The sequence below is a fragment of the Lathamus discolor genome, chromosome 1 (assembly GCF_037157495.1).
Source record: "Lathamus discolor isolate bLatDis1 chromosome 1, bLatDis1.hap1, whole genome shotgun sequence".
Taxonomy (NCBI): domain Eukaryota; kingdom Metazoa; phylum Chordata; class Aves; order Psittaciformes; family Psittacidae; genus Lathamus; species Lathamus discolor.
Window position 1 is genome coordinate 4250922 of NC_088884.1, and position 27770 is coordinate 4278691.

Sequence of the window (27770 nt, forward strand, 5' to 3'; positions counted from 1 at the left end):
CTCTTGTCTTTTCCAAACAGTATTTCTGCATGTGTGATCTTAAGGTCCTTTCTAACCCTAACCATTCTATGTATAAACACAGTTTTCTTCCTGCAGATACCCTGACCTGCAGTACACAGTTCAGAAGCTGAAATCTGTGTACTACTGTAGGGCAGAAGTTTCGAGTATTTCTCATATTATGTATATTTAGCCCTGATTTTTTTCTATTCTCCCACTTACCAGAATCCCAGGAAGCTCAGTTATCTTAAATTTAGGCTGTCTTCCTCCTTTTGATCAGCCTTATTTCTTAGCAAGTACTTTTGCTGAACTTCTGAAAGTGAATTATTGATGGTTATGAGTTACTGTTTGCTCATTCGGTTGGTTATGCCAGGGAGGGAGAAGAGTACCCAAGCTCTTATTCTCTGGAGTCATTTATTTACTTGAGTGCTTCCAAGAAAGAACCAGCTTGTATTGTTGACAGTCTCCTTTATTAAGGTGCCTGCATGTTGCCTGTTGCTGCTTTGCACACGCCCACACACCATTTGTTGGCCTTAGAGCTTTTAAAGAATTGATTTTTTTTTTCCTCATGAAATTGCATTCTACCATTTTGCTTTTTTAAACCCGTATTTCTTTATAGCTTTAAAACACGTGGCTTTAAGCTGACATGTGTCTACCTCAGAGTTAAAGATGCTGAGCTCATCATACAGCTGGTGAATCATAGAAGGGTTTGGGCTGGAAGGGACCTTAAAGCTCCTCCAGTTCCAACCCTGCCACGGTCAGGGACACCTTCCACTGGAGCAGCTTGCTCCAGGCCCCCGTGTCCAGCCTGGCCTTGAACACTGCCAGGGATGGGGCAGCCACAGCTTCTCTGGGCACCCTGTGCCAGCGCCTCAGCACCCTCACAGGGAAGAGCTTCTGCCTAAGAGCTCATCTCAGTCTCCCCTCGGGCAGGTTCAAGCCATTCCCCTTGGCCTGTCCCTACAGGCCCTTGTCCAAAGCCCCTCTCCAGGTTCCCTGCAGCCCCTTCAGGCACTGGAGCTGCTCTCAGGTCTCCCCTTCAGGAACCTTCTCTTCTCCAGGCTGCCCCAGCCCAGCTCTCTCAGCCTGGCTCCAGAGCAGAGCTGCTCCAGCCCTCGCAGCATCTCCATGGCCTCCTCTGCACTCACTCCAGCAGCTCCACGTCCCTCTTGTGCTGTTGTCCCAGAGCTGGATCAGGACTGCAGGGTGGTCTCCCCAGAGTGCAGCAGAGGGGGAGAATCCCCTCCCTCGACTGCTGCTTACGCTCTGGGGATCAGCCCAGCATATGGTTGGTCTTCTGGAGAATACACTGAACTCTGCTTCTCAGCAAGTACATTAACCTCGAGGTTGGGCTGAGCAAATGAGATGATGATATTTAGCCCTCCTCCCCATTCCCACAGGCCCCAAAGTGGTGAATAGTAGACTTTGTAAGAAAATGACTAATTGGAAATAATTCATGAGTCGATTTTCAATTCACTGTTCTCCTGTGTGTAGAAAGTCAACAAACAGATACGAATGTTTCTCTTGCCTTTGAAAGAAAACGAGAGGATTATTTGCATTTTAACAGGAAGAGAACAAAATGCTTGTTCCATTCAGACAGCAAACGTTGACAGCACTACTTTCAACCTCCAAAAGCAAGTCTTTATTGTGCCCTGTTAGGTAGTGCTATACCATTTTGATCTGTATGAACAAAGTGATTCCCTGTCTGGTCGCTGCACAGTTTCAAGCTGTTCAGTGTGATGAGTCAAGTTGAGGATGCCTGACCTAAATGTTCCTCTAAAGTCCCATGATTACATTTTGTTCCTGGCTCGCATGTGGCATTCAGTTCTATTCTTAGTGGAGCTATTTTGATTTTTACCCTTCTTAAAAGAACTTAATTGTGCATTTGTGCTGTTAGAATAGCGAGAAGATTTCTATAGAACTAGTAAAAGGGGTGGTTAAGGATTATCAGCAACACGGGGTTGTTACAGTGCTAGAAAACTATGGTAATTCTAAGTTGGTTTTGCTGCTGTCATCTTCTAGATGAGGTATTTATGCTGTTTAGTGTTTCTTTGCTCATAGTTGTGCCTTTGAACATGGAACCAGTTCCTTGTGTAGGTGATGTGTTTGAGAATATTGGGTGAAGAGTATCACTTAAATCTTCATAATTTGAAGTAAAGGACTATAATTGTAGCAAACTTCTTTTTAATTCCTGGGAAAGTTCACATTGGATCAAGGAAGTTTCTAAAACACGCAGATTTGCCTACTAAACTTGTCTCCTGACTTGATCTGCTTTGAAGCATAGGTAGGCCTTGCAGCTCGTGGTGTCTGGCACATGCCAGAATGGCACCAGATTATGGAATCACTATCCCTGGAAGTGTTCACAAACCATGTAGATAAGGCCTTACTGGCATGGGTTAGTGGTTGCCTTGGCAGTACTGGGGAATGGTTGGATATGATGAGCTTAAGGGTGTTTTCCGATCTATTTGATTCTGTGAATCTATGTAAAATCCTTGTGCTTTCTCTATTCTGTCAAAGGAGAGCACTACAGTGAAATTAGGCCATTAGGGATGGTTATCTTTCTGCTGCTTGGTAACTGTTTGAAGCAAGAAATTTGTTAGTTCAGCTAGTGAATGGACAAAATGGGACTGAGGAAAAAAGAAAGCAGTAGTGGTACAAATTGGAGGAAGTGTAGTACAGATGAGTAGATCCTGTGGTTGGAGGGCAGGAGGAAATGCATACACTGATGGACATACCCTTTTAAAGCAGTCGTATACTTTTAGTTACTTAAACCCCAAACCCAACAAACAGTAAGATGCAAACAACAACAAGAAGAAAACTAGACCGTGCTTGTGTACATCAGAGTGTATCTCTGAAGCATACACGTGGTCTGGAGATGCTACCAGTATCAGTATTCCCCCCAATCCCTGGCAGTGTTCAAGGCCAGGTTGGACACAGGGGCTTGGAGCAAGCTGCTCTAGTGGGAGGTGTCCCTATCTGTGGCAGGGGGTTGGAACTGGACAAGTTTTAAGGTCCCTTTGAGCCCTAACCCTTAATGATTCTATGATCAGAAGTCTTCAGCTATACTGCCAGCTTAAATGACTTGCTTAGCACACAGCCCATGACTAAATCGTGGGCAGTCATTTCAGGTCTACAGGAACGGGAACTCTTGTGGTCAAGGTTCCTGTGATAATCCTTTTATGACTCAGGTGATGTATTAGAGCTGTTTGTCAGAGGGAGAATTTCCTTCTGTAGGAGAATCTTGATCACTTTACATCCTTTGGCATCGATTATCTTCAAATGAAAACAAGCCTTAAACATTCTTGTGGCTCCTATTTAAGGTGAAGTAGGCCCTATGGACAAATGGCAAGTATTTATAGCTACTGGTCGATGTCCCATGTCTCTTCCTGGGGCATATGCTCATTTGGGAGACAGATTCTATGATTCTATGTGTGCCCCTGGCAGAAGGGAGGTTTCATTGATAAGTACCACGGACAGAGGCCACACAGTCCAGCCTGGGGAATGCAGAGCCAAACCTAGACCAAGGCACAAACACATGAATCAAAGGAGATAGATAGCCCAGCTCAGCATGGCCAGGATCCAACTCAGGCCAGCAGTCTGAATATCCCATTTTGGTCATCTCTTTGTGACACCTGGCATGATTTGCTCTTGTTCAGCTCAAGTTCTAACTTCCCACTAGCTACTGTGTCTCTTGCTATGGAAGCACTTAGTTTTGTGAGGGCCCTTATGAACCTTATTGGTTCATCTGAACCAATCTCAACATGCTTTCCTCTGGCTGTGAAGGTGAGGAGGAGAGCAGGCAGGCACCACATCCTGAAGATGCTTTACAGAGATGGCGCAGCAGCAGCAGAATTCCATTCAGATTCACTAGCTGACCTGTTGTTTCCAAAATCTCATGTTGCCTGGGAGACAGCTGAGCATTGGATGTCGGGTTGTTGCTTTTTCAATGTGACAGCTGCCCTGTGTGCTATCACTCACTCATCCAGGTTTGCTCCATTAAAGTTCAGGGGAGGTGCTGCTTCAGTTCTATATGGATTATAAGTTGTGGTATGGAATAGTTTGCTGCCCTGCTGCTTTTTAAAAGTGAATCTAAGGGGGAGGTGCCAAGTTCTGGTGAACATCAATATCCAAGTGATGGAGCTTCTTCCTGTTTTCTAATCACAGGGAGGAAGGATGCTAATCCCAATGCAATTGATTTGCAAGTAGTAATGTGTTCCGAGGCTTTCATAACTTAGGTGGCACTGAAGGGCTGTCAGTGAAATTGCTTCTCTTGATGATCCTTCACGAAGCCTTCAGAAGTGGGCTGTAGACTGCAAGTGCTGTATCATTGTTTTGCCAGTGCTCTGCTTCAAAGCATGTTTAAAAAGATGCTTTAGTATCCCCTCAAAGGGGAGAGGTGAGATGTAATTCCCAAACTTCTGCCTAGTGTGATGAGAATCACATCTGTGAACTTGGATTTACTGCTTTGCAAGCTCTGCCTCTGTTTTCTTGCTTGGATACAAGCAGCAGCCAACACTGTGCTTTGAAACAACTGTGTTTGCACATAGAAGCAGCCAGAAAACATTCAGCTTGCTGAATGATCACTGGAATCCAATAAATGCCTCAGAGTAGGGATGGTGGTAGTGGGAATGTATCTATTTCATGATTTGGTGTCGCTTCTGTAGGAAAACTTTTCCCATGCATTATATTTAAATGGGAATTACATTGTACAGGGTTATACAGCCCCTCATCAAAGCTTTCTCAGGAGTTATTCCTTGTTTATGTAACTGGCTGCTAACTCAAGGCCTATATGGCTGAATATTGTTTTCACGTATTGAGGCTGTGAGCTCTTCACTTTTGCTGTATAAAGATAAATGAAAATGTGAAGTTCTGGAGGGAGGATTCAGACCTCTTATTTCCAACTAGTTACTGCGCTCCTACCCTGGGCTGGTTAATGAGATTACAGTGGCAAAAAGCAATGGCACAGGAAAAGCATTCCCCATCTAGTAGGCTTTTGGGGATTGTATTGCTTTTACTAATTTCTCTGTACAGCTTTTCCTCTTCAATCAGTAATGTATTGTCACAGGAGCCAAGTTTAATATCGCATAGCGACAGGCCAGTGCTGTGTTCAAAACAACCAGGGCTGAGTCCTTACTCACTGCTTTATGTCCTTCAAGCTGACCTGAGGAATCCCTGGCCCTAAGACACACTTTGAAAGGTGTGAAATCTGTGGAGATAAGCTCCAAAGCTGACTTGCATTAATGTTAAGAAGCAGAAGAGTGAGGAACTTCTATGGAGCCACTTTCACCATTTCATGCCCCCCTCGGATCTACTACAGTGCAAATCATAGTTCTTTGCATTGCACTGCTTTAACGTGTCCGATTCTTACCCCTTGTTGTTTCTGACTTTGTACTCTTAAGTCTTTAAAACGTAAATCCTAAGCAATCAGCTGCTGTCACAGCTTCAGTTTTATCTCCTATGCAGAATTAAATTTCCTTCCCAACGTACATTTTGTTACCTAAATATCACAAGTACTTTTCTCAGGTTTACAGCCCGTGTCCCTCTCTAATGTGCTGACCACAGTCATTTGGATTACATCCAGCAGTTACTGCAAGTCCCCTGCACTTGCAGATCGTGATGCTCTCTTACCCCCTAGTGGAAGTATTTGTAAGTCATGAGGATTTTATGCCGCTCTTTTGCTCTGTTCAAGGATCAGACTTCCTTGGCAAACAGCTTTTGGATGTTGCTGTTGTGTTTAAAATATCCCACCATTTCCTGCTTACTGTGTAGGAGCTTGCCTTAGTTTCTATTTATTTTCAGGGACTTATTAACCAAATCTGTGTTTTGTTGTGTTTTATTTCATCATATTGCATCTAACTTCACAATTCTCTGCAAAAGACTAGATGTCAACTTTGTCTCTAGCCCAAGACACTACTTAAATATATTTTCTAAACTGTTGCTTAGATAGGTCAAAGAGCCTTCCAGTACATGAATGGGGCCTATCGGGATGCTGGGGAGGGACTCTTTGTCAGGGACTGTAGCAACAGGACAAGGGGTAACGGGTTAAAACTTAAACAGGGGAAGTTTAGATTGGATATAAGGAGGAAATTCTTTCCTGTTAGGGTGGTGAGGCACTGGAATGGGTTGCCCAGGGAGGTTGTGAGTGCTCCATCCCTGGCGGTGTTCAAGGCCAGGTTGGACGAAGCCTTGGGTGAGATGGGTTAGTGTGAGGTGTCCCTGCCCATGGCAGCGGGGTTGGAACTGGATGATCTTGAGGTCCTTTCCAACCCTAACTATTCTATGATTCTATCTTAAGCTCTACTAGATGTAGGGATAACTATATATATTATATATAAATATATAATAAATATATTTTCTGATATATTATTTTTCTATCCTTTCTGCATTTCAAACAGTCTCAAGAAGACATTGATTTACAGCTGAGGGAAGCCTGAAGTGACTTGACTTGGATTTGGTTTTGATTGCAGCTGCTGCAGATAAATCCTATCCTTACTACCAAGAGTAAACAAGAAAAGAGGCACTGAACTTTAGTGGCTTTTCCCTTCTTCATTCCTGAAATAATCATTTCAGTTTCAGGAAGTCCAGAATAAACTAGATACAAAATTCATTTATTTAACAACATGGGGATGGAATTCCATAGACAAGTTTCATACTCTATCAGCATTAATATAGCAACCATATTGCTCATGGTTATAACAACTTTCATTTCTATGAGCCTCAGGTGTTAATGCTGTGAAGATTTCATGCTTTTCTCTAAAAACGTGACATGGTCCCTACCATTCAGAGCAGCAGATAGGGTTGCAAAGACATTTTCCATGTACATTAGCACTGCTGCTCAAATTCAGACGGTTCTCCTGCCAGAACTGTCTCAAATCAGCCTTGAATTTAATCCTTTAGGGTCAATGCAATTAAAGCAAGCATATAACATAATGCTCTTCAAAAAAATAACAATATATAGTCTGTAATTGTCTTTATATTTAATCTTTAAGTCCCTTTTTACTCTTTATTTCCTTATTGGGTAACTTTGACAGTTTTTATTAGATTTTATTTCTTTGTGCTTTGCAGGTAAAACACGGTATGTAGTTGTTGTACCAGAGTTTTGTTCCCTGTTCTTTCCTCTGCTCTGCCACCCATTTGCTTATAAACCAGCTTAATTTTCCTTTGAAACCTCATGGCAAAATTGGAGGTTGAGATAGCCAGGTTTAAGCTGATGAGGGCTCCAAAGCCTCTTCCTCCTGCTTTACCGTAGAGCCACAAGCAAGGATTTTGTTGATGGGACTTCAAGAATGAATTATACCAATAGATTTCAGTTCTTATTGAAGTTTATGTAAGAATTAAGCATTTTTCTTCAAGACATAGGTAGGTTTTTTGGCTTTATTAAACGTTTCAGTAGGGGCTTGAAGTGGAGAAAACCAAAGTCTGCTCTGAATTCTTTTAACTGATGCTTGGCCTACCCGATGAGAAGTATGAAACCAAAACCTATTGTAGAACAGGCTGGGAAAATACAATTTAGTGTGTTCTTAAACAGCAGTATTATCGGTTTATTAGAGCTTGTTTTCTGGGCTCTGTGTGCAATTTACGACTAATTGCAGGGAAGAATTTGCAAAATACAAGAGTTGTGAGCATTTTTCATGCCAAAATCTTGAGCGAAGGCCAAGAACCTTCACCAGCCTTTGTCAACTGACCCAGAAAGAGAAATGAGACAAACAGGATCTGTAAACAAGGATCACGTGCCCTTCACAAATCCATTTTGGAAGGATGGTTGCCTAGGGAAACAGGAAATGGGGAATTAGACAACAAACAAAACGGATTTGCCAAACAAATTTGCTGACCTTTTTTTTTTGGGGGGAATTATGATGAAAACTGTTGGAACCCTCAGGATTTCACCACATTTCTAAAGCTGAAGGTGGAGCAGAAGAAGAGCTGGGTAATTATACCACAACTATTCAGAAAGTACAAAAAACCCCACTTCCTTGACATCTTTGTCCTAAAGGAAGCAATGGGAGGCATGGAATCTTGAGTTCATCTGGAATTTTGTTGAGTTTCCCAGCTTTTCCAATTAAGCTTTTTGGAATCAATGCCTCTTTTTACAAAAGAGACAATAACAAAATCACTCCGTTTATATCTGCACGGGTCATCTAGCTCTCTCTTCAGGCAGTTTAATCCTCATTTCTGAGCTGGTAGTCTCCCAGATAGCTCTAGCTGTACCTTTCCAAAGGAAATAGCAACTTTAAGAAGGGCTTTTTGTGCTTCCAGAAGTCACGGATGGGAAGGGAACAAGAGATTTTGCACTGGACTTGTCATTAACAGGGAGGAAGTCAGCCTCTGGATGATTTTTCTTCCTCTTACCCCTCTCACCCTGCTTTAGAGGGCATGTGCAAGAAGGAAGTTGGTTGTGTGGTGACTTCTGCATGCTTCTGAGCGTGGTTTGGGTTGGAAGGGACCTTAAAGCTCATCCAGTTCCAGCACCCTGTCACAGGCAGGGGCACCTTCCACTAGAGCAGCTTGCTCCAAGCTCTGTCCAACCTGGCCTTGAACACTGCCAGGGATGGAACAGCCACAACTTCTCTGGGCACCCTGTGCCAGAGCCTCAGCACCCTCACAGTATTCTCCACTGTTCCGTGTGTAACTTCTCTTTTCTTTTGTCAGTTCCGATGACAGGTTTCACTCAAAGGGCTACCATTGATCCAGAACTGAATGAAATCCATGTCTTGTCAGGGCTCAGTAAAGACAAGGAGAAGCGGGAAGAGAATGTAAGGAATTCCTTCTGGATTTATGACATTGTGAGGAACAGCTGGTAAGTTGATGAAAGGGGTGCTATTTCTAACATCAATGCTGACTTCCTTTAGAAAGCAATCCTGTCTCCCAGGTAATCCACAACCTCTTAGAGCCATGGGATAGTAATGTTGAAGACAACAGAGTTCCCTTGAGGCACCTTGTTTTCCCCATGGTCTTTAGAGACACCATAGCAGTAAGCCACATGAGGGAGAGATATCATCATAGGAACTTCTTTATTGGAGACAGGTGGAGGGATGAGGGGAAGTGAGCCAATATAAGGAGCTTTTCCTGTAGGAAGTCTTAGAAGCCAGGATTCATCAGTGCAGCAAATGCAGTCAAACATAAGTTGTTGGTAGCAGCCCACATGGTAGGAGGAAACTGCTGCATGAACAGTGGTGGTGAAGTCTTCATGCAAGATCTACCAGCTCTTTCCATGCTGCATCAGGGGTACTTCAGGTAGCTACTAGATCCAATAGTCTGAGAAAATATTTCCTTATCTGTTTGCTGTATTGTATTTGGCAGCTGGTTCTCATTGTTCCTTTCCAGAGCTGGCAAAGTTTTTGCATTCAGGGTCTCTCTTAGTGTGGGGGCAATCACTTTGAAAGGTGTGAATGTTGCTTATAAAAATGAGTTTTCAGTTACAACTTAATTCTGCTTAAATCAGTGCTGGAAATGTTAGCTTTGCTCCAGTCTGTGGCCTGTACTGCTGTGTCCAAGACAGTATTCTCCATAATGAGAAATACTTCATGCTGATAATTCTGCTGGCAAATCATGCAACATCTAAAGATACCTCTAAAGCTCACGACATAGTTTTCTAGAATTGTTTTCCTGTTTGGCTTGTGATTGAGGATTATGTTTGGCCAAGATGACCTTCTCTGCTTGTTGGATGGGTTTTTTTGTAGTGTTAACTATGGGGATGCAGTTCACTATTGTCGTCTATGTAGAGGACAGTATATATAAAAGAAAATCTGTGGTGTTACATGTCAGGCAGTTCAAGTTGACATCATTTGTACCTTAAAGTCTTTTAGTAACTTTTTCTACTTCCTGTCGGTACTGCTAATCATTACTTCCTGCCTTTTATTTCAGGTCTTGTGTCTATAAGAATGACCAAGCAGCAAAAGAGAATCCAGGTAAAAGCCTTCAGGAAGAGGAGCCCTGCCCAAGGTTTGCCCATCAACTGGTGTACGATGAGTTGCACAAGGTATGAGGGTCCAGTTTACATATACAGAGTTTTAAAGTCTTAATACTCTTAAAGTGTAGTTTCTTCTTTAGAGATGATATGATGAATATAGCTTCTTGTATAGTGTTAGTGTGGAGGGTGCCTTTCATTTAACTTATTCTGATCTTTTGCAATCAGGTGCTAAGCTACTTGTGTCAATGTGAAGTAAACATGATAGGTCCTACATGAAGTAAACATGCAGACAATGGGATATACTAAACCTTTATAAAGTTGTCAGGCAGCTAGCTCCTATCTGTTCTTAACTGAAGCTTCCTTCTTTATCCTCAGGGACTTAATGTCACAACCTGTTGGTGACTAAAAGGTCACAGATGGTTACCCATGTTTCTAGGAGAAACTCTGTTTGAAGGAACTAATCACTGTTAACAATCTGCTCTGCCAGAGATGCTTTCGTTTGCCCTGCATGTCAGCAGCAACTGCCGTTCTTTAGCACTGTCTGACTTGAATGGACATGTTTGTGCTTAGATTGATTTAAAATGGTTTATAGTGTACGAGTGCTCAGTAAACTTAGGGCTTTGTGCACATTAACCAATAAAGCAAAACCCCATGGATTAGATACCATAATTGTATTAACCTATGAATTTGTGTTACTGTGGCACATTTACTTAATCTTTCACAGATATTTTGCAATTGAAAGAAACCTTTTCTTAAGCTCCTTTTTAGTCTGAATTGAAAAAGAAAAATATATTGTAGTCTTATCATTCCATGGGATGTTCATCAACTTTGGGAAACCCAACTAGCCCAAGGGGATAAAGAGGCTTTTAAGGAGGAATAGGTGCTTATGCATGGAGAACTCGTATTTTTTGTCATCTTCACAGACTTTAATGACAGACTGTAGATACTGTTCTGCCTTTAATGGCTTACTTCTAAGTATAAGAACAAAATAGAATCAACTGGGTTGGAGAAGACCTTTAAGATCATCAAGTCCAGCCGTTAACCCCAGCACTTCCAAGTCCACCACTAAGGTACTATGAGATTGAGAGTAGTATTTTGTAAGTTACTGTGAAGGTTGCTAAATCATGGCCGTTGCCCAGCTTTATCTGAAGAGCTGTTTGATGTGCTTGTTTTGAAGAGCCTTATTTTTAGAAACCTCTGTTCCAATGACCTTTCTCGACTTCTCTGATATAAATAAGGAGAGCCTACATCAATGGGATGTAGAATACATTGTTTGGAGTGCTTATTTTTAAAGCTGTGGAGAAAGGTAGCCTCTTGGACTTCTTGAGCCCGCTCACTGTTTTGAAGACCCATGTGGCATGTTCCGTATCAACAGTTCAGAGTTTGAAATACCAAATGATGTGAAGGGAAAAAGGTAAATGAATAAACAGGCCTTTTTTAACACTTCCACTTGAGATGTGCCTCTCCCGTAAACCTAGCCTTGCATTTCAAAGGTGGTGTGTCCTGAAACTATTGGAATGGTGTTAGAGTGCTTTATTTGAATCACTGTGAATGCAGAATGAGTTTTGGGTACAGATATATTTAATGTTTTTGTTTGGCATCTCAGCATTGCTAGAACCTTTTCTGAAGGCAGTCACAGTAGTGGTTGTGACTCCTCATTCTAGATAAGATTGGTGTTTTCATCTTCAGTTGTTTTTAACATTACGTTTTATCTTTTTGGCTTATTCTGTATTCAGTTGACTGTTTCCTTTGTGCTCAGGTAGTGTATTTGGCATCTTGTAGCAAGGCTGCTGAATTGAAACAAATCTGCCCTTCTAGGGACCATGGAAATACTCTCTGCAAGTCAAACCAAGGCTGTAGAGAGTTTATGGGACACTTTGGGACACAGGCCTGTTGGTCATCTCCCAACATCATGTCACTTTGAGCATCTCTAGTACTTCCCACTCACTTTATCAGTGACCCTTGTCTTTGGGGATGATAACGGTCTTCACTGCTCATCTGAACTGTGGTACTTCATAGTGCAGCTTCACCAGCAGTGCTCTGATGGGAACCAGAGCATTAGTCTGCAAAGTCCCTTTTATCTGAGCTTTCCTAACAAGCATGGAAATGTTTCTTTTTCAAAGAAGATGTGTGATTGCTGGAGTCCTTTCACACTGTATGGGTGAAATCTGCTTATCCCCAGATGAAAGACAGGCTTAATACAGGTTCTTTATTTACCCTCTTGGGTGACAATGAGAAATTGGGGTCTTTGAGGACAAGATTGGAGAAAAGGTTGGTAATCCGTCAGTTTGAGTCGTGTTTGCATCAAGGAGTTTGAATGGGGCAAAAAGAGTTGGCTCAGATCCTTCTTTTCTACTTGTATCTTACGTGCTGAAGGGTTTGTCATGTTCATAGGTTTTTCCTAAAGAAAGAGATGAAGTGGTTTGGGGATGTTTGTTTGTAAATACCTCAGGAATCTGCTAGAGGGAGGTTTTAGCAGTGTAGCTGTTTTATTATCTTAAGATGTAAGCAGTTTAAGAGAAGTTTCTTCATCTCCTAAGGGACTAAGTAAGGCTAATAGTAAGATGGAACAGCTTGTCTGCACGGCAGAGTTATCTCCCTCCAGAATAAACCTCTCCAAAGATGCTGACATAGTGAATAGCCTTTGATGTACACAGTCAGTCAACTTTTTTTGCTCTGCTTCTCATTTGCTTAGGTTCATTACTTGTTTGGAGGGAATCCTGGCAAGTCCTGCTCTCCAAAGATGAGATTAGATGACTTCTGGTCTCTGAAGCTCTGTCGACCTTCAAAAGAATACCTGCTAAGACACTGCAAATACCTCATAAGGAAGCACAGGTACAGAAACAAAAGGGGGTTTGCACTTTTCAAAAATGTCTTTTTTTTTAAAGTTGCTAAAACCTGAATGTCTTGTAAATGGCTTTGGGAAATATCCCTTTGATGGTTATATACTGGTCTGCAGGTTTCTCGATTCTTTTTCATTAAAAACCTAAGTTTAATAATAGGACAAGGGGGAATGGCTTTAACCTGCCAGAGGGGAGACTGAGATGAGCTCTTAGGCAGAAGCTGTTCCCTGTGAGGGTGCTGAGGTGCTGGCACAGGGTGCCCAGAGAAGCTGTGGCTGCCCCATCCCTGGCAGTGCTCAAGGCCAGGTTGGACACAGGGGCTTGGAGCAAGCTGCTCTAGTGGAAGGGGTCCCTGCCTGTGGCAGGGGTTAGAGCTGGATAAGCTTTAAGGTCCCTTCCAACCCAAACCATTCTATGATAATAAAAAGCAGTGGGGTATGGCTGAGCTATAAGATGAACTTCATTCTGGTGTTACTATGTTATTCTAAAACTAGAAAAATCTTGGTATTGTGTGGGGAGTCATGGGGGAATTTTTAGATTCCCTTTTCACTCTGCTGCTCATCAACATGTGTTTTGGTGCTGTCACCTCCCAGGGAAATGGAATGTGTTTCTGAAACACTGTGCTAGGAGATAGTAACAGCTCGCAAGGATGCTAATGAAGTCTGGGGGCTGGATGCCTTTGCACATCTGAGACTCAACCATGGTGAGGTCATCAGAGTTTCTCATGCAGAATCACTTGAAAGATCTCACTTATGTGGAATTCAGCTACACTGTGACGCTTCCTGTACTGTGGCTGCTTCAGAGCTGCCTTATATTTGCTATTTAGGGCAACAGCTTTTTAAAATCAAGCTTATGGTGTTGCATTAGGCAAGAAATTGCAGCAGTAAGACAGCCTTTCAAGACCCAGCAAATGATTTGAAGGCAGTAAATAGCTCTTTCTGCATTCTTGGTGAGAATACTTTGTTATCGGGTTCTGCCAAGTGTTGGAGGTTAGTTTTTACTGATGATATTTTACTTCTGAGGCAGCAAGCAAATTGCTTTACCTAACTCACAATCACTGTGGCTTGATGAGGCCTTTTGCAGATTAGCCATGCAGTAGATGAGAATACCTACAGGAATGAATAAAGGTCTGGCCCAGTAATCTGGGAGGTTTATTAAACCCACATGTGGTTGTATGCATATTCAGCTGTACAGCCTCCAGAGACAGCTCTGGATGACTTAGTTATTACTTCCTAAAATTGCACTGAAAGGAGAAGTTGCTGCATGTTACCTGGCAGAAGTTTGGGGTTTATGCACCATGCTTCCTTTTATTGAGGTCCATAGGAGGGAGCCAGCCATGACCAGCCCAGGGGCTGGTATGATGGGTGCTTTGATGGATGTGCCTGGCAGGGCTGGAGCTGAACTGCTGTAGAGTCACTTGGCTGCCCATTATCTGTATTCCCTCAAGCTCTAGGTGCCAGAACAGGTACTTGACTTTCAAATCCACTGTATTTGCTGGAGCCCTGTTTGGCCTATTAGCTTGTTTATAGCAGTCAAGCCATAGTGAAGAAGAGCAGTGAGGTGTCAGTGGGTCCCTTTGTTTTCAGCTCTCTGGATCGTGGTGATATCATCTAAGAAAATCTATGTGAGTATTGGAAGAAATCATACTTAACTACCAGAATGTCGTGCACATCAGGTAATAGGCATAATCTTTGTGCACTGCCTGAATGCACTTGCATGTTTAGGTGGTACCAAATTTGGGCTACAGATGTCCACTGCATTACAAACAGCCAAGTAGATGACCCAAATGGAAACATAACATGATTAAATCTATTCAGTGTGACTTTTTTCAGTTTGACAAGCTACAACCTCTTACAGGTAACTGAAATGTATTATGTATAAAACACCTTGTGTTTCTATAACGCAGTTGATACAAGGCAGTTAAGTAACTGAGAATGTGGTTTTCAGGGTCCTCATTTCTGCAATCTGAAAGTGTCTGAGCTGTTTTCCTGGAAAGGTTTAATTCTGTGTATTGGTGATTCAGAGGATGACAGTGTGCTACTGCACTCAGTGGATAGGCGATAGGAGAAAAACAGAGATCATTTTAAACCTCATTCTTTCCAGGCTTATGCACGCACCTCAGAGCTGCGGGGAAGGAGCTCTGCTCACTGAAGATGCTGAATCCAGAATCACTTTCAGCTCTGTTAACTTCATAGGGAATTCATAGGAGTTATAATTTCTGTTCATTAAAAGAAAATGAGGAAATAAGCTGGTGGTCATAGGATTTCCATGTACATGTGCTTTTCCTGAAAGTGGGAATATTTAGGCCCAGTGTTCATTGAATCTGGGGGTTTCACCCGCATCATCCCTTTTTCTCTTGTTTGCCAGCAGCAGGGAGCCATCTCCATCCCTGTACTTACAGTTACACTTCTGCGTGGTCAGGAATGTAAATATCCCTGGGACGTAAGTGCTCAAGGCTTGCCTGTGTCTGAGCTGTGCTCCTCACATGAGGTGCTACTCATACCTTACTCTGTTTGTGGAGAACAAACTGTACTAAATGGTTTATGTTTCTGTATTAATCATAGAAACCCAGACTGGTTTGGGTTGGAAGGGACCTTTAAACATCAGCCAGTTCCAACCCCCTGCCACGGGCAGGGACACCTTCCACTGGAGCAGCTTGCTCCAAGCCCCTGTGTCCAACCTGGCCTTGAGCACTGCCAGGGATGGGGCAGCCACAGCTTCTCTGGGCACTGGCAGAGGCCTCAGCACCAATTAAGAAGTTGCTGTACATACTCCTTTGAATACTTTTAGTAAGAGTGTGATACTTCACCCTTGTAACTCTCATACACCTCCCCAAAAGCCCCTCCTCTGTATTTCAGCTTGTCTGGAAAGCATGTGCTTCGGTGGATACAGGACCAAGCTGCCATTGTTTCGCTTGGAAATATTGGGCTGAAGGTTTTCTTAGATGGCTTTTGCTCTCTGTACCAATGGCAGTAGTCCTGGAGGAAATGGCTGTGTTCAAGTCTTCTGTCTCCTCTTTTCAGGTTCGAAGAAAAAGCTCAGACTGAGCCTCTTAGTGCACTGAAGTACCTGCAGAATGACTTATACGTAACTGTGGATCACTCAGACCCTGAGGAGACAAAAGAGGTAATGATGAATGATCCCTGCTTTAGTTACAAAGAAAGGTAAACTCATGTGAGAGTTTTGGGCCTCTTAAACCTTGTTTTTTATTCAGGTTGAAAAAGCTCTACAGGTGTATGACACTTTGTTGTATCACCTATTTCTGTGCACTGAAGATCATCGTGCTTTAGCAAACAGTCACTTTTACAACTGCAGTTCCAGATAAAATAGCTTTTGCACTCAAAACAGTGAAGAGCTAGGCCTTTGTTTTAATTCCAGGGTACTGGTGTGTATTTTGGGAGCTTTAATTGAAATGTAAACTCTGAAATGTCATGTAGTTGGTTGTGTAGTAGAAAGTGAGTAAGAAACTCATGCTGCCTTTTGGCTTGTCAATATTAAATAGCTCTGGGGGAGGGAGAGAGGCTTTTTCTCTAGTTGATAAGTATTTCTGGAAGCAGATTGTGGATATGCATTGCTTTCTAGCCTTCAAATCTTGTTTCCTCTGCCTTTTTGACTATTATCCAGTAGGCATGTTCTTTTGTTTGTTCCAGGCATTTGTTCCCATTTCTTGTTTTGATTCCATGACCGCAGTGTGTGTTGCTTTACAGCAAGGATTACAGAAGGAGTGAGAAGTGTCAGATAAGGTGGTTTGATTGGCCTCTGCCATGAATTTCCACATGGAACTTGAGGCAGCTAACTAGATGCCCAAGCATTCAGGGTAGAGGAGGAAGAGGAAACCATGGTTCTGACTCTCTACTTGTGTTAATGACTTGGGAGGTGATTTGAGAGTTCCTTCTATAAAGCTGTGATAAGGGGAATGGGCGCTGTTACTTCATGCTAAATCTCTGGATTAAATCACTTAATCTGATAGTTCTAACTTGTTACTTTATGTAAAGAAAGGATCCTCATCCAGACCCTAAAACCTTTTGAGGGAGAAAATGCATCTTGCATATGCACTGTATAGAGTTGTGGGGTTGGAGGAGTTAAGAAAGTATTTACTTGTGTCAGTACCTTGGAACTGATCACACTGGTCATAAATTCTGGTTAGTCTTTATAATAATCTAATCCAGTAAAATATCCAGGTGCTGTGCTTGTTAGTTCTCTGTTAGATGGCTTCTCAGTTCAATTCATAGACTCACAGAACTATGCAGAGACCTTAAAGCTCACCCAGTGTCAATCCCCTGCCACAGGCAGGGACACCTTCCACTAGAGCAGCTTGCTCCAAGCCCCGTCCAACCTGGCCTTGAACACTGCCAGGGATGGGGCAGCCACAGCTTCCCTGGGGAACATGTAGTTTCACATCCTGTCTAGACCTTTCTAGCATGGGGAAGGTAAATAACACATAATCCTGCATTATTTCAGGTAGAAAAGGAGGTACTTCCTTATCATTCCTATGCAGCATGCCCCAGTTATGCCCCATCTCCCCAGTGTGGTAACACTTTCCTTTATATAGTTGAACTTGTAATAACTTCTAACATAAAATAACCAGTCTGCTGCTCTCTTCATCCCTTCTTCTCCTTCCCACCCACTCTTAAGGCCATGTCCTATGTCCTCTGATCTCCCATGTTTTCTCAATGTGTGCTGGTAGCCTATGAAAGCCATGTCTCTCTTTGGCCAGTTACTCCTAAAGAGACCTTGTGTCTCATGGCTTGCTGTGCCTTTTTGTTGCTGAACAGGAAACATTTGGGGTGTGATCAGAAAGCTCCTCTCCTTTTAGATCGTGCTGCCTGCTGTCACAAGCAAACCAAAGGCACTGCCATAAAGACTCCACGTTGTGAACATCTGGCACAGGAAATCCTTTTAATACTCTACATTTGATTTACCCAATTCAGTGTGTAGCATTGACCTTGGCCACCTTGTAAGAATGAAGAATTTACCTGACTGCACAAGCTCCTCTGAGATTTTGGGGGAAACTAGTAGTTTTATCATATAATGTAGAAATAGAATATATATTATCCCTTTTCACAGAGCATACTAGTATTGTGCACATTAATGATGTAGCCTATGAGCCGATGAGCTTTGAGGTAGCTCAATACAGCTGAGGGAATATATTGTGAATCATTTCTCTGCAGGCTTAATGCCTGATCCAAACAAAATTCAATAGCTTCTGTCTGGTCTGTCGCATCAACACGTACCATTCAAGCTTCCCTTCCAGTGGTCTCCTAAAGCCATGTCACAATTTCCGGGAGGCTTTTTTTGTGTCCTGTTTTTCTTGCTCATTTTTTAATAACATTTTTAATTATGCTGTTCCAAGAGCTTTGACTTCCCAAGTGTTCTACACTGGAGCAGATCTGGCAGGGATATGGCCCAGAGCCAGCCTCTGCACTGGTACTGACTGGGTGTATTTCCAGTTGACGTCAATTTACCTTCCGGTTATCACATTGAGTTGGCTTTTTGCTCTGGCATCATGTCTTCAAATAGCTCTTGTGCTTTCCAAAGGACTGACGCAGGCTTTTTGGATTCCATATCAAATTTCAAGCATCAGTTTGGTTGTGTATCTCAGCCTAGGCACCTACATGCACTGTCTTTAGTTGTATCTGAGTTCGTCTTAATATCAAAGCCTGTATATCTAATCAGCTTGTTCTGGGCTGGTTACAGCTGTTGAATCATAGAATCATAAAATAGTTAGGGTTGGAATGTTGTAAGGCTTCTTAGCATGGCAAATCCTAAGGCAATTGGTTTCTGCCTGTTGTTTCCCTTCTCTTTAGGCCAACTGTTAAACCTATTCAACTTGGTCATTCCCAAGTTTATCCCAAACTTCATGCTGTTGTGATTTTGGAGGCTGGTATATATGGTTTCATGTTTTATGGACTGGTATATGGGTAATCTTATATTACAAGCAGAATTGCACTTTGAGGCAAGGCTGACTTGCTTTATAAGAGAATTTATTCTAACTTAGTTAGGCAAGTCCCTTCAGCTGTTTTGAGTTGGGTGCCAAAGAAAACAAACAGGCTGTTCTTGAAGCTTGCTTTGGTGTTAGTAACCAATTTTGTTTAAAGTAGCACAAATGATTGATAGTAGGAACATACTCCCAGATTTTTTCTCCTTTGTTATGAATTTTAGGTATGTTAATAGGATTACAGTTTTATTTCTGGGGTTTTTATTATTCCAAATGAAGTAGATGACTGCAAGTAACGGGTGTCATGCAGTACATGTTTTAGTGGCCATAGGCTCTATGCCAGCTCTGTCTCTGCTGTTGCCCATAAATGCAAACCCAGTTCTCTTTGACTGTGATTCTGCTTGAAATCATAGAATCATAAAGGATTTGGGTTGGAAAGGACATGAAAGCTCATCCAGTTCCAATCCCCTGCCATGGGCAGGGACACCTTCCACTAGAGCAGGTTGCTCCAAGCCCCATCCAACCTGGTCTTGAACACTGCCAGCGATGGAGCATTCACAGCATCCTTGAGCAGCCTGTTCCAGTGCCTCACCACTCTCCAAGGCTATAGATTATGTTCCTTGAGCACTAGAGTCATCATTCCTGGACATACCCTGCTGAATGGGCTATAGGAGAAATGAAGATGGTACAAAAAATGGCTAGTGCTGTCCATGTAAAGGAGAGCAAGATGAGTTTGTACATGGAGATTCAGTTCTTGGTGAAGCTCAATCCCATGACTGCTGTAAAACGGATACAAAGTGCAAGCAGAACTTGCAGTGTGTTTTTCTTGGAACATGGTAGGAGAAGGAGCAAGGACCTGGAGGCCAATTTGAGGCCTGACTAGCCTGTAGACTGAGGCAGGAGGCCCCTGTTCAAGGCTGCTTCATACTTTCCATTCTTAAGACCTTGTCTCCAATAAATTTGCCAGATAAAGCCAGCGGGGCCCAAAAGTATTGTTTGAGTTTGCATTAGACTGATGTTTCTGGGAAAACTGAAACCCAAATGGGAAAAATAGTTCTAGGAAGGAGCTAAGAAAAGCATGCTTCTCCTCTTCGTGTCCTGCTGTGATTCTTTGTAAAGCTTCAGAGGCTGAGTGCTGCAGGAGGAGAGGTTTTGGAGACAAGGAGCCTTTCAGAAACAGCGTTCAGCCCTCCCAACTTCAGCGAGGGATGGCTTTTTCCTCAAAGGATTTGAGCCTCTCATTGCTGCTTTGAGCTGTGCTACGACAGACCTGGTCAAAGCTGAGGAACTGTTTTATACTGTGATCTGAGCACTTGCTGTATATTACAGAGGGGGAATTATGTCTGATTCATCCAACCTGCTGGGTATCCCAAGCAGGAGTTACTCATTCCCCTTTAACTATTTCATTTGGCAGAGGCATGCAGCAAATATACCAAGACTTCTATATGGCAGAATTGCTTTTTTGCTGTAGGTAGAACCAGCTTAAAGTGCACACAACTGGTAAAAGAACAGTATTGTTGGGAACACAAAGGCCATAGCTTGGAAAGTGCCAGAATTAGTATTACTCATGTCTTAATCTGGCCTCTTTCTGAATGTGGTTGATTATATTCATTAACTTTGTATTAGCCAGATATCTATAACTAATATATATATAACTAATAGAACCTTATATTAGTTATCCAGATAGATGTATCTCCAAGGAACCCCTGCCTCAGTTCAGAAGGTGGATTTGGGCTCTGAAAGAGAAGTTAATTGTATAACAAAAGGGACCTGTTGTCTTCTGAACAGAGACTTCATTTGGAATGGATGAAGGCAGCGAGGCAGAGGGGTTGTCAGCAGAAAACAGGTGGTGCTGGGATCAGAGCACTTGGATGCTTCTGCTGGATAACGGAGTTCTGCTCTTTTCTCTGTAGCGGAGTTGCTATGTGACGTTAAGCAAATGGGTTTTCCTAGATGGTCATTCATTAGATCTTTCGGTCTGGAGCCTGATGGAAGTGATCTGAGGTGTGATTTGCTTGAGAGCTTTGCTCTTCTGCCTGCAAGTGAATTCAGGAGCTGTTGCATAATACTGTGTGTGTTGAGAAATCCGGTTCTGGCTGTTTCAAATGGGGGGCCCAACATTAATCAGGATTTGAAGGGTGTCTGTTGTGATAACAATTAATATGATGGAAAACCTGATGAAGAAATGAATTCTTTCTTTAGAGCAGAGTTTGAACTTCAGGGGAAAAAATAAAGCATTGGATATATGCTGTGAACACAGTGTGGGGAAACCTGGTCTTGAGGAAGCAGTGACCATCCCATGTGTGGGGAAAAAGAGATGGGGTCCTTTGGGAGAACATCCTGGGGTTAGTTGGCATTGTAATGCAAATGCAGAGCGAACCAGCTTAGGCTCAGTGCTGTCCATAACTGATACCCTTAACTTAGGTGCTTGACTTCGGTGTGAGAAAGAGCTTTTTAAATGTGAAATGATGCATAAAATATAGCTTCAGAACAAACAAAACAACAAACCTCAAGGTTAACTGAAGTGCAGTGTCATCAGTGAAGGAGGAGACTGGATATTGCTTCCCCACACAGCTGGAAGGAAACCGGTAGCTGTGAAAATCCATCATGCATTGTGCAGATGAGGCTGGGATACTTGGCAAAAGATCTTTTCAAGGGATTTTTGGTCTCAGTTCAGCGAGTTACTGACTGAATCCTGCTTATATGTTCTCTTAGCTGGGCATCCTGAGCCCCAGCCTCAAGCATGGCTTGCTTTCTGTTCACAGCAGGATGGCTGCCCCGTTGCTGGGGGAGGCAAGGGAACCCCTCGAAGCATGTGGATCCGCTTTGTCCCAGCAGAGCCAGCTTCATGTGCTACCAGGCAGTTGGCAGCAGGCCTGTAAGGCAATTGTGTGGGATGGAAAGATGGCCAGGACATGGCATTTGCTATCAGGAGCAGCATGGATTTAGCCACAGGTTCTACTGGAACTTTTTGAGCTATTTATTCTGGGCATCTGGTTAAGTACATTGCTGATTCAGAGCCAAGTTAGGCTAGTGGTGAAATACATGTGTAGCATTGCAGTCCCCTTTGATTCATATAACCAGACTTCCCACTCAAGAGGGTACTTAATCAACCTCTTTCCTGTGTTGTGCAGTTTGTCAATCCTGTATCTGTCTAACCTGTTCTTAAATACCTCTACAGTATTACTTGCATGTTGTAGCCTCTCCAGAAGATGCAGACTTATTCTGATGCACCATTGGCCTTATTTTGCACTGGGTTTTCTCTTGGTATCGTGTTGATACTGATCTTGCTGAAGTGTTCTTGTGGTTTCTTGTACTTAGGTGTAGATTTACCTTTCTGTAGCAACCTTTTGCATTTGTGACTCTTGCAGTTTTCTCCTTGGATATTCTGTGGTGGTTGTACAACCTTGACTCCTTTGAACTTTCTTTACAAGAGCTTCATGTTTCAGACCACTTGGTTATTTTCCTAGTGCTTTCTTTATATGTTTCTACTTGGTAGAGAGCATCCAAAAGTGGTTGCCTTGTTGTAGATGCGACTTACAAGTCTAACAGCAAGAGTAGTCAATTTATGTGAAGATCCCACTCCTTTTCATGCATTTTCTATGCATTTGTCATTTTTGCTATAGGATGATGCTAATCTATTTTAACTCCTAAATGTGTTTTCAGAGAGCCTGTGCACCCCAACCTGTTTGGTGTAGCTGATTTTTCCTGTTCAGGGTGATTTGCACTTTGCCCTAGTGAACTGCGCCTTGAGCCATCATTGTAGCTTTGGACAAGGGCCTGTAGGGACAGGCCAAGGGGAATGGCTTTAACCTGCCCGAGGGGAGACTGAGATGAGCTCTTAGGCAGAAGCTCTTCCCTGTGAGGGTGCTGAGGCGCTGGCACAGGGTGCCCAGAGAAGCTGTGGCTGCCCCATCCCTGGCAGTGCTCAAGGCCAGGTTGGACACAGAGGCTTCGAGCAAGCTGCTCCAGTGGAAGGGGTCCCTGCCTGTGCAGGGATTGGAACTGGATGAGCTTTAAGGTCCCTTCCAACACAAACCAGTCTGGGGTTCTATGTTTCTATAAGCTGGATGAAATAAAGAAGCAGTCTGCAGCCTGTCTGCTGCCATGCTGTCAGTCTGTCTGAGTATGGTGTGAGGTCTGTGAACCCAGTGAATGTGTCCTATTCTATTCGGGAGGTTCTTGCTGAAAACCCGAAGTGATGCTGACCCTGGGGCGCAAGTGAATCACTTGTGATTCACAGCTCCATCACTTGTGATTCACGGCTCCATTTTGATGTCAAGCCGGTGATGCTACCACCAGTAAACTCATTTGCCTCACTTACTGTTCCCTGTTAATTTAATCTAGATGAGGCCATGATAATTTGTCTTAAATACCATATAAAAGCATCAGAAGTCCTATGAAAGTCAAAGTGTACAATGTCTATTGCCAGGTCCCATCCATAGGGCCTGCTGCCTTGCAGAAGAAATCAGTTTGATGTGATACAGCTTGTTGTTGCCAAATCCACGTTGGCTGCTACTCGTCACCTTCCTTACTCCTACATGCCTGCAAATTGTCTAGGTTCCCATTTTGTCTTGCAATTGAAATTAAACCGATGGATATGTAATTCCTGGCTGTCCTTCCCACTCCTTCCCTGAACATATTTGCTTCTCTTCTGTTTTCTTCCCCCTCCCCCCTTCTTTCCTTTGGGCTGTGTTCTGTAAAGACATGCAGAGAAGTGGCTAAAGATTATAAGGCTTTAAGGAATCTTCTAATTCTTGAAGGAAACATGACAAAGCACAAAGCTTTGTCTCTATGTGGGTAACTGAAAACAGCAGCCACAGGCAGAGGAAGATTCCATGTTCACTATCATTAAGGCATGAAAGGAGAGTAAAACCATGAATGCGTTACTTAAAATGTTTTTGTTCCTGATTCTGATGTTCCCGGTAAAAGTAGTTATTTTGATGGGCTTTCTTTAGTTAAAAAGACATTGTGATATGAGTTCTCTGGCAGTTCAGAAAGGTTGTGGCCATATAAAGCTTTCTCTGTGTTCAAGAAGTTGATTCTGCACTCCAGCAGTTACCCTGTTCTCATGTCGTGTAATCCTTGCTGAGGCTGTACCATGTTGTGGTTGTGTACAAGAGGCTCTACCTTACTCCTGCTCTCTGGTATCTGCCAGAGAGGCAAAAAAGAGTATATGAAAAATCAGCTTTTAGGGCTCCCAGTCAAGTACCTTTCATTGCTTCAACACTGCTCTTAATTCTAGGAAAAACCGTCCAGCTTGCTCTGCCAAGGTGACAAATTGTGTTGCTCATATGAAAGTTGCTGCAGTTATTCACATGTATGGCACAGTAGCTCCCAGGACTGTGGAAAGAGAACTCAGCAACTCCAAAACCACTCTGAGATCTACGAATCTTCTAGCTTTTCTCCTGTGTGCTGTTAATAACACTTTTTTCTTTCTCCCTCCTCTCCTGCAGTTTCAACTTCTTGCCTCAGCATTATTTAAGTCTGGCTCGGATTTCACCACTCTCGGTGAGTATTGTGTATCAGAAGAAATAGACTGTGTTCCCTCTGATAATTGCTATTAGTTTCTACTGGTTTTCATATCAGATGTTACAGTTCACATGAGCTCTTTTTGGTTTGAAAATGCAAAATGCCGCTACATAGACATTAGAGAGAGTATTTATAATGACCAGTGCCCAATGCCCGTCTGCCACCAGTGGTTTTAAACCTGTGCCTCCTGGGCTCATTTTGTGGCTCTTATTACAATTGGTGCCTCACCCAAATAAACAGCAGCTTTGGTCAGAATAAAGCCCCTCCTGTCTTGTCACTTGGGAATGTCACAGTGTGGCTACAGCTCTGTTTGCTGTGATAACTGCAGTTCCTGGAGCAGTTCGGTTCACCCTGTTCTTTGCAGAACTAGTTCTGTGGGCAGAATGTCAAGAGCACTGAGAACAGTGGTGTGGAGGGCTGGAAACAGGAGCTCTGAGCCAAAGCCACAATTTGTTTCACTCTTCTGTCCAGTTAACTCTTCTGAACAGTCGAGAGATTAATCCTGGGCAAGCTATAGGAAGGCTATAAGCATAATTTACGTCCTATAATGTGTTCTCCTTAAGTCACCGAGCTCTTGCTAAGAAGCATGGATGCCTTCAGTTTTTAATGAACCAGCAATTCCCAATCTAAGCAATTGATGGAAGGAAAAAGCCCACTCCACTGTCAGCCCAGCTGGATGAGAAAGCTCAGCTGAACTTGTGTGATTTGGAAGGTCTTATTTAGTTGATGTGATATGATGGATTCCTTAAAGGAGGAAAACCTAAGTTTCAGAACGTTGTTTTCTCCGCTAGTTTTAAGTGTTCTCAGAGATGGATTACTTCTTGACGCAACACTTTGTTCAGAGGTTGGCTCTACAGATACATATATCAAGTGGTGCTTCTAAAATACAACAAAAAAAAAAACCCAAGCCCTCCTTGATTTGATTAACTTGCTTGACTCTGATTAACTGGAGAGTGAGTTCACTGAATTAATAAGCATTCCTTGGAGATCCCACTGATGGAAGTCATACAAAGCAGAGGAAATAGTTGTATAGCCCGCTCTATTGTTCTTGCTGTTGATGGTTTAAGTATGAGGATTTGGATAAGCAATGCTCCAGACTAAACCCTCCCCTTTTGAGAGGCAGCACTTCACAAAAGGGGTTTGTAGAGCGAGCACCCTTGTGCCAAGATGCAGCTCTGATTCGGGGCTCCTGCCATCAGCAGAGCTTGTCTAGAGAAGAACTGCATGCAAGACGAGTACCAGTTCTGGGTGAGACAGTCGTGAAGATAATGAGGAAAGCCTGAGGACAGAAGAAATGAGGCACCAAATAAAAATAGCTGCAGAGATTTTGTTTTCTGGCACATCAGAGCAGCCTCGTGAGGATTCTTGCTTCCTGCAGTTCTTCAGGGCTGTCAATGAGCTTGACAGCCATTTGCTTATTACTTTTCATATAGTTCGATTGCAGCGTTGGCTTGGGGTGGTGTGGTCTGTGTGTGTGTCTATGCTCATAGTAATGGGACAGGGAGCTGGTGGCCTTGGTTGTTAGCAGAGGTAGAAACAGCAAACAGGTTGAAGAAGGTGATCCTGCCCCTCTACTCTGCTCTTGTGAGACCCCACTTGCAGCGCTGTGTGCAGTTCTGGTGTCCTCAACATAAGAAGTATATGGAACTGCTGGAACAAGTCCAGAGAAGGCCATGAGGATGATCAGGGGCTGGAGCACCTCCTGTATGGAGACAGGCTGAGAACATTGGGGCTGTTCAGCCTGGAGAAGAGAAGGCTGCGTGGAGACCTCAGAGCAGCTTCCAGCATCTGAAGGGGGCTACAAGGATGCTGGAGAGGGACTCTTCATCAGGGACTGTAGCGATAGGACAAGGGGTGATGGGTTCAAACTGAAACAGGGGAAGTTCAGGTTAGATCTAAGGCAGAAATTCTTTACTGTAAGGGTGGTGAGGCACTGGAATGAGTTGCCCAGGGAAGTGTGAATGCTCCATCCCTGGCAGTGTTCAAGGCCAGGTTGGACAGAGGCCTGGGGCGACATGGTCCAGTGTGAGGTGTCCCTGCCCAAAGCAGGGGGTTTGGAACTGGATGATCTTAAGGTTCTTTCCAACCCAAACTATTCTATGAATATATGAACATCTGTCCACAATGGACAACCAGCCTATTGGAGCAGTGAGCACTGACTTCATTTCCCCTTTTCTTTCTCCTCCAGGATTCTCAGATGTTGACCACACGTATGCGCAGAGAACTCAGCTCTTTGACACACTAGTCAACTTCTTTCCAGACAACATGACCCCTCCTAAAGGCAACCTGGTGGACCTCATCACGCTGTAACAGAGCAATCACTGGACATATGGAAGAGGGGAAAAGCATCCATTTTCAGTATTTTCATTTTTTTACTGCATTGATTGACTGCTGGGATGAAGTAATATAGTAACCCCTAGGTGTTTGCAAGGGGTTTTATACTTGTATGGTGAATCCCTGAAGCTTTTCCCTTGGAGTAGGTTAATAAAATGTAACTGACGTACTTCTGACTAAATATATATATTTTTTCTGACTTTGGATTGTGAGTTAGCAAATGGAAGATTGAAAGAAAAGGTTTGGGAGGCGGGGGGAAGAGGATAAAAAATAAAACCCAATCATGCAGTGATTACCTGTAGGGGGAAATTGTGGGTTGTCTGGAATTAATGAGGATGGATTTTATTTGGGGGGTTGTGAGGAAGTGGGGAAGGTTGTTCTTTGCTCATATGTAGCTAGTCATGGTATGTTGCTTTATCCCACAACTCCATCCTCAGCAGCTGAATAACTTGGAGGCAGGACACTGGCACGTGTTGAGGTGATAGTAATGTTGTGTCTTGAGTCTTGTATTGCAGTGTGTCTGTGAAGGGGGGCATGTGTTACAACCTACGTGCCCCCTCATCCCAGAATCAGGCTGAGTAATGTGTAATTGCATCTGACACCCCATTTAAACCTTAATACCTGCCTGCCTATCTTCTGTTCTCTGGAGCTTCCACTTAAACCTGCCAGGCAAGTGGGTACCTCAGAGAAACCAAGGGAAAACAGGAGTGCAGTGCTCATCTGCCCCTTTTCAGTGGATGTTCTGGTTTTGCTGCTGTACTCTTCCAATGGGAATCCGTGTGGGTACTGGCAGGACTGGGTCTTCCATCACACGCATCCCAACCTCTGCAACCTGACTCTGGGTTGGGTGTAGGATATCTGAAGCAGATTGTCTTCGTTTACATGCACCTATGCTTCTGTGTGCAGTGTTTGTCAATGTGTAAATGTAAAGAGGATTGCTCCCAACAGCTTGTCTGCTCCCTCTGCAGTGCAGCTCATTCACTTCTAAATGCATTTTAGACCTAGATCTGAATGTAAGGGAGGCCTTTTTAGCATACATCCTTTTGAAAGCAAGCTGATGCATATGTATAGAATATGTATTCTTCTTAGCTGAAAGCCTTCTTTATAAACAAGGTAAGGGCTTGGTGCTGCACTGTCAAGTGGAATGAAGGATACACATACCCAGCAGCAGAATCTTTTTGCATTTGCTGTCAGTGCAAACTGGCAGATGTAAATA

At 43.2% G+C, this 27770-nt stretch overlaps 1 protein-coding gene across 3 annotated transcripts in view; it reads left to right on the plus strand.

Annotated features, from left to right (window-relative positions):
* The window catches only part of MKLN1 (muskelin 1), a 108354-nt gene extending 81631 nt beyond the window's left edge, over nucleotides 1–26723 (plus strand). For all 3 annotated transcript variants that reach the window (XM_065671985.1, XM_065672161.1, XM_065672075.1), the window contains exons 13-18: nucleotides 8647–8794; nucleotides 9862–9976; nucleotides 12603–12742; nucleotides 15774–15876; nucleotides 24145–24199; nucleotides 26409–26723. In XM_065671985.1, the coding sequence (XP_065528057.1) occupies nucleotides 8647–8794; nucleotides 9862–9976; nucleotides 12603–12742; nucleotides 15774–15876; nucleotides 24145–24199; nucleotides 26409–26530 (683 nt within the window). In that variant the 3' untranslated portion in view covers nucleotides 26531–26723. The remainder of the gene's footprint in view (nucleotides 1–8646; nucleotides 8795–9861; nucleotides 9977–12602; nucleotides 12743–15773; nucleotides 15877–24144; nucleotides 24200–26408) is intronic.
* The last annotated feature ends 1047 nt before the right edge of the window (nucleotides 26724–27770 follow it).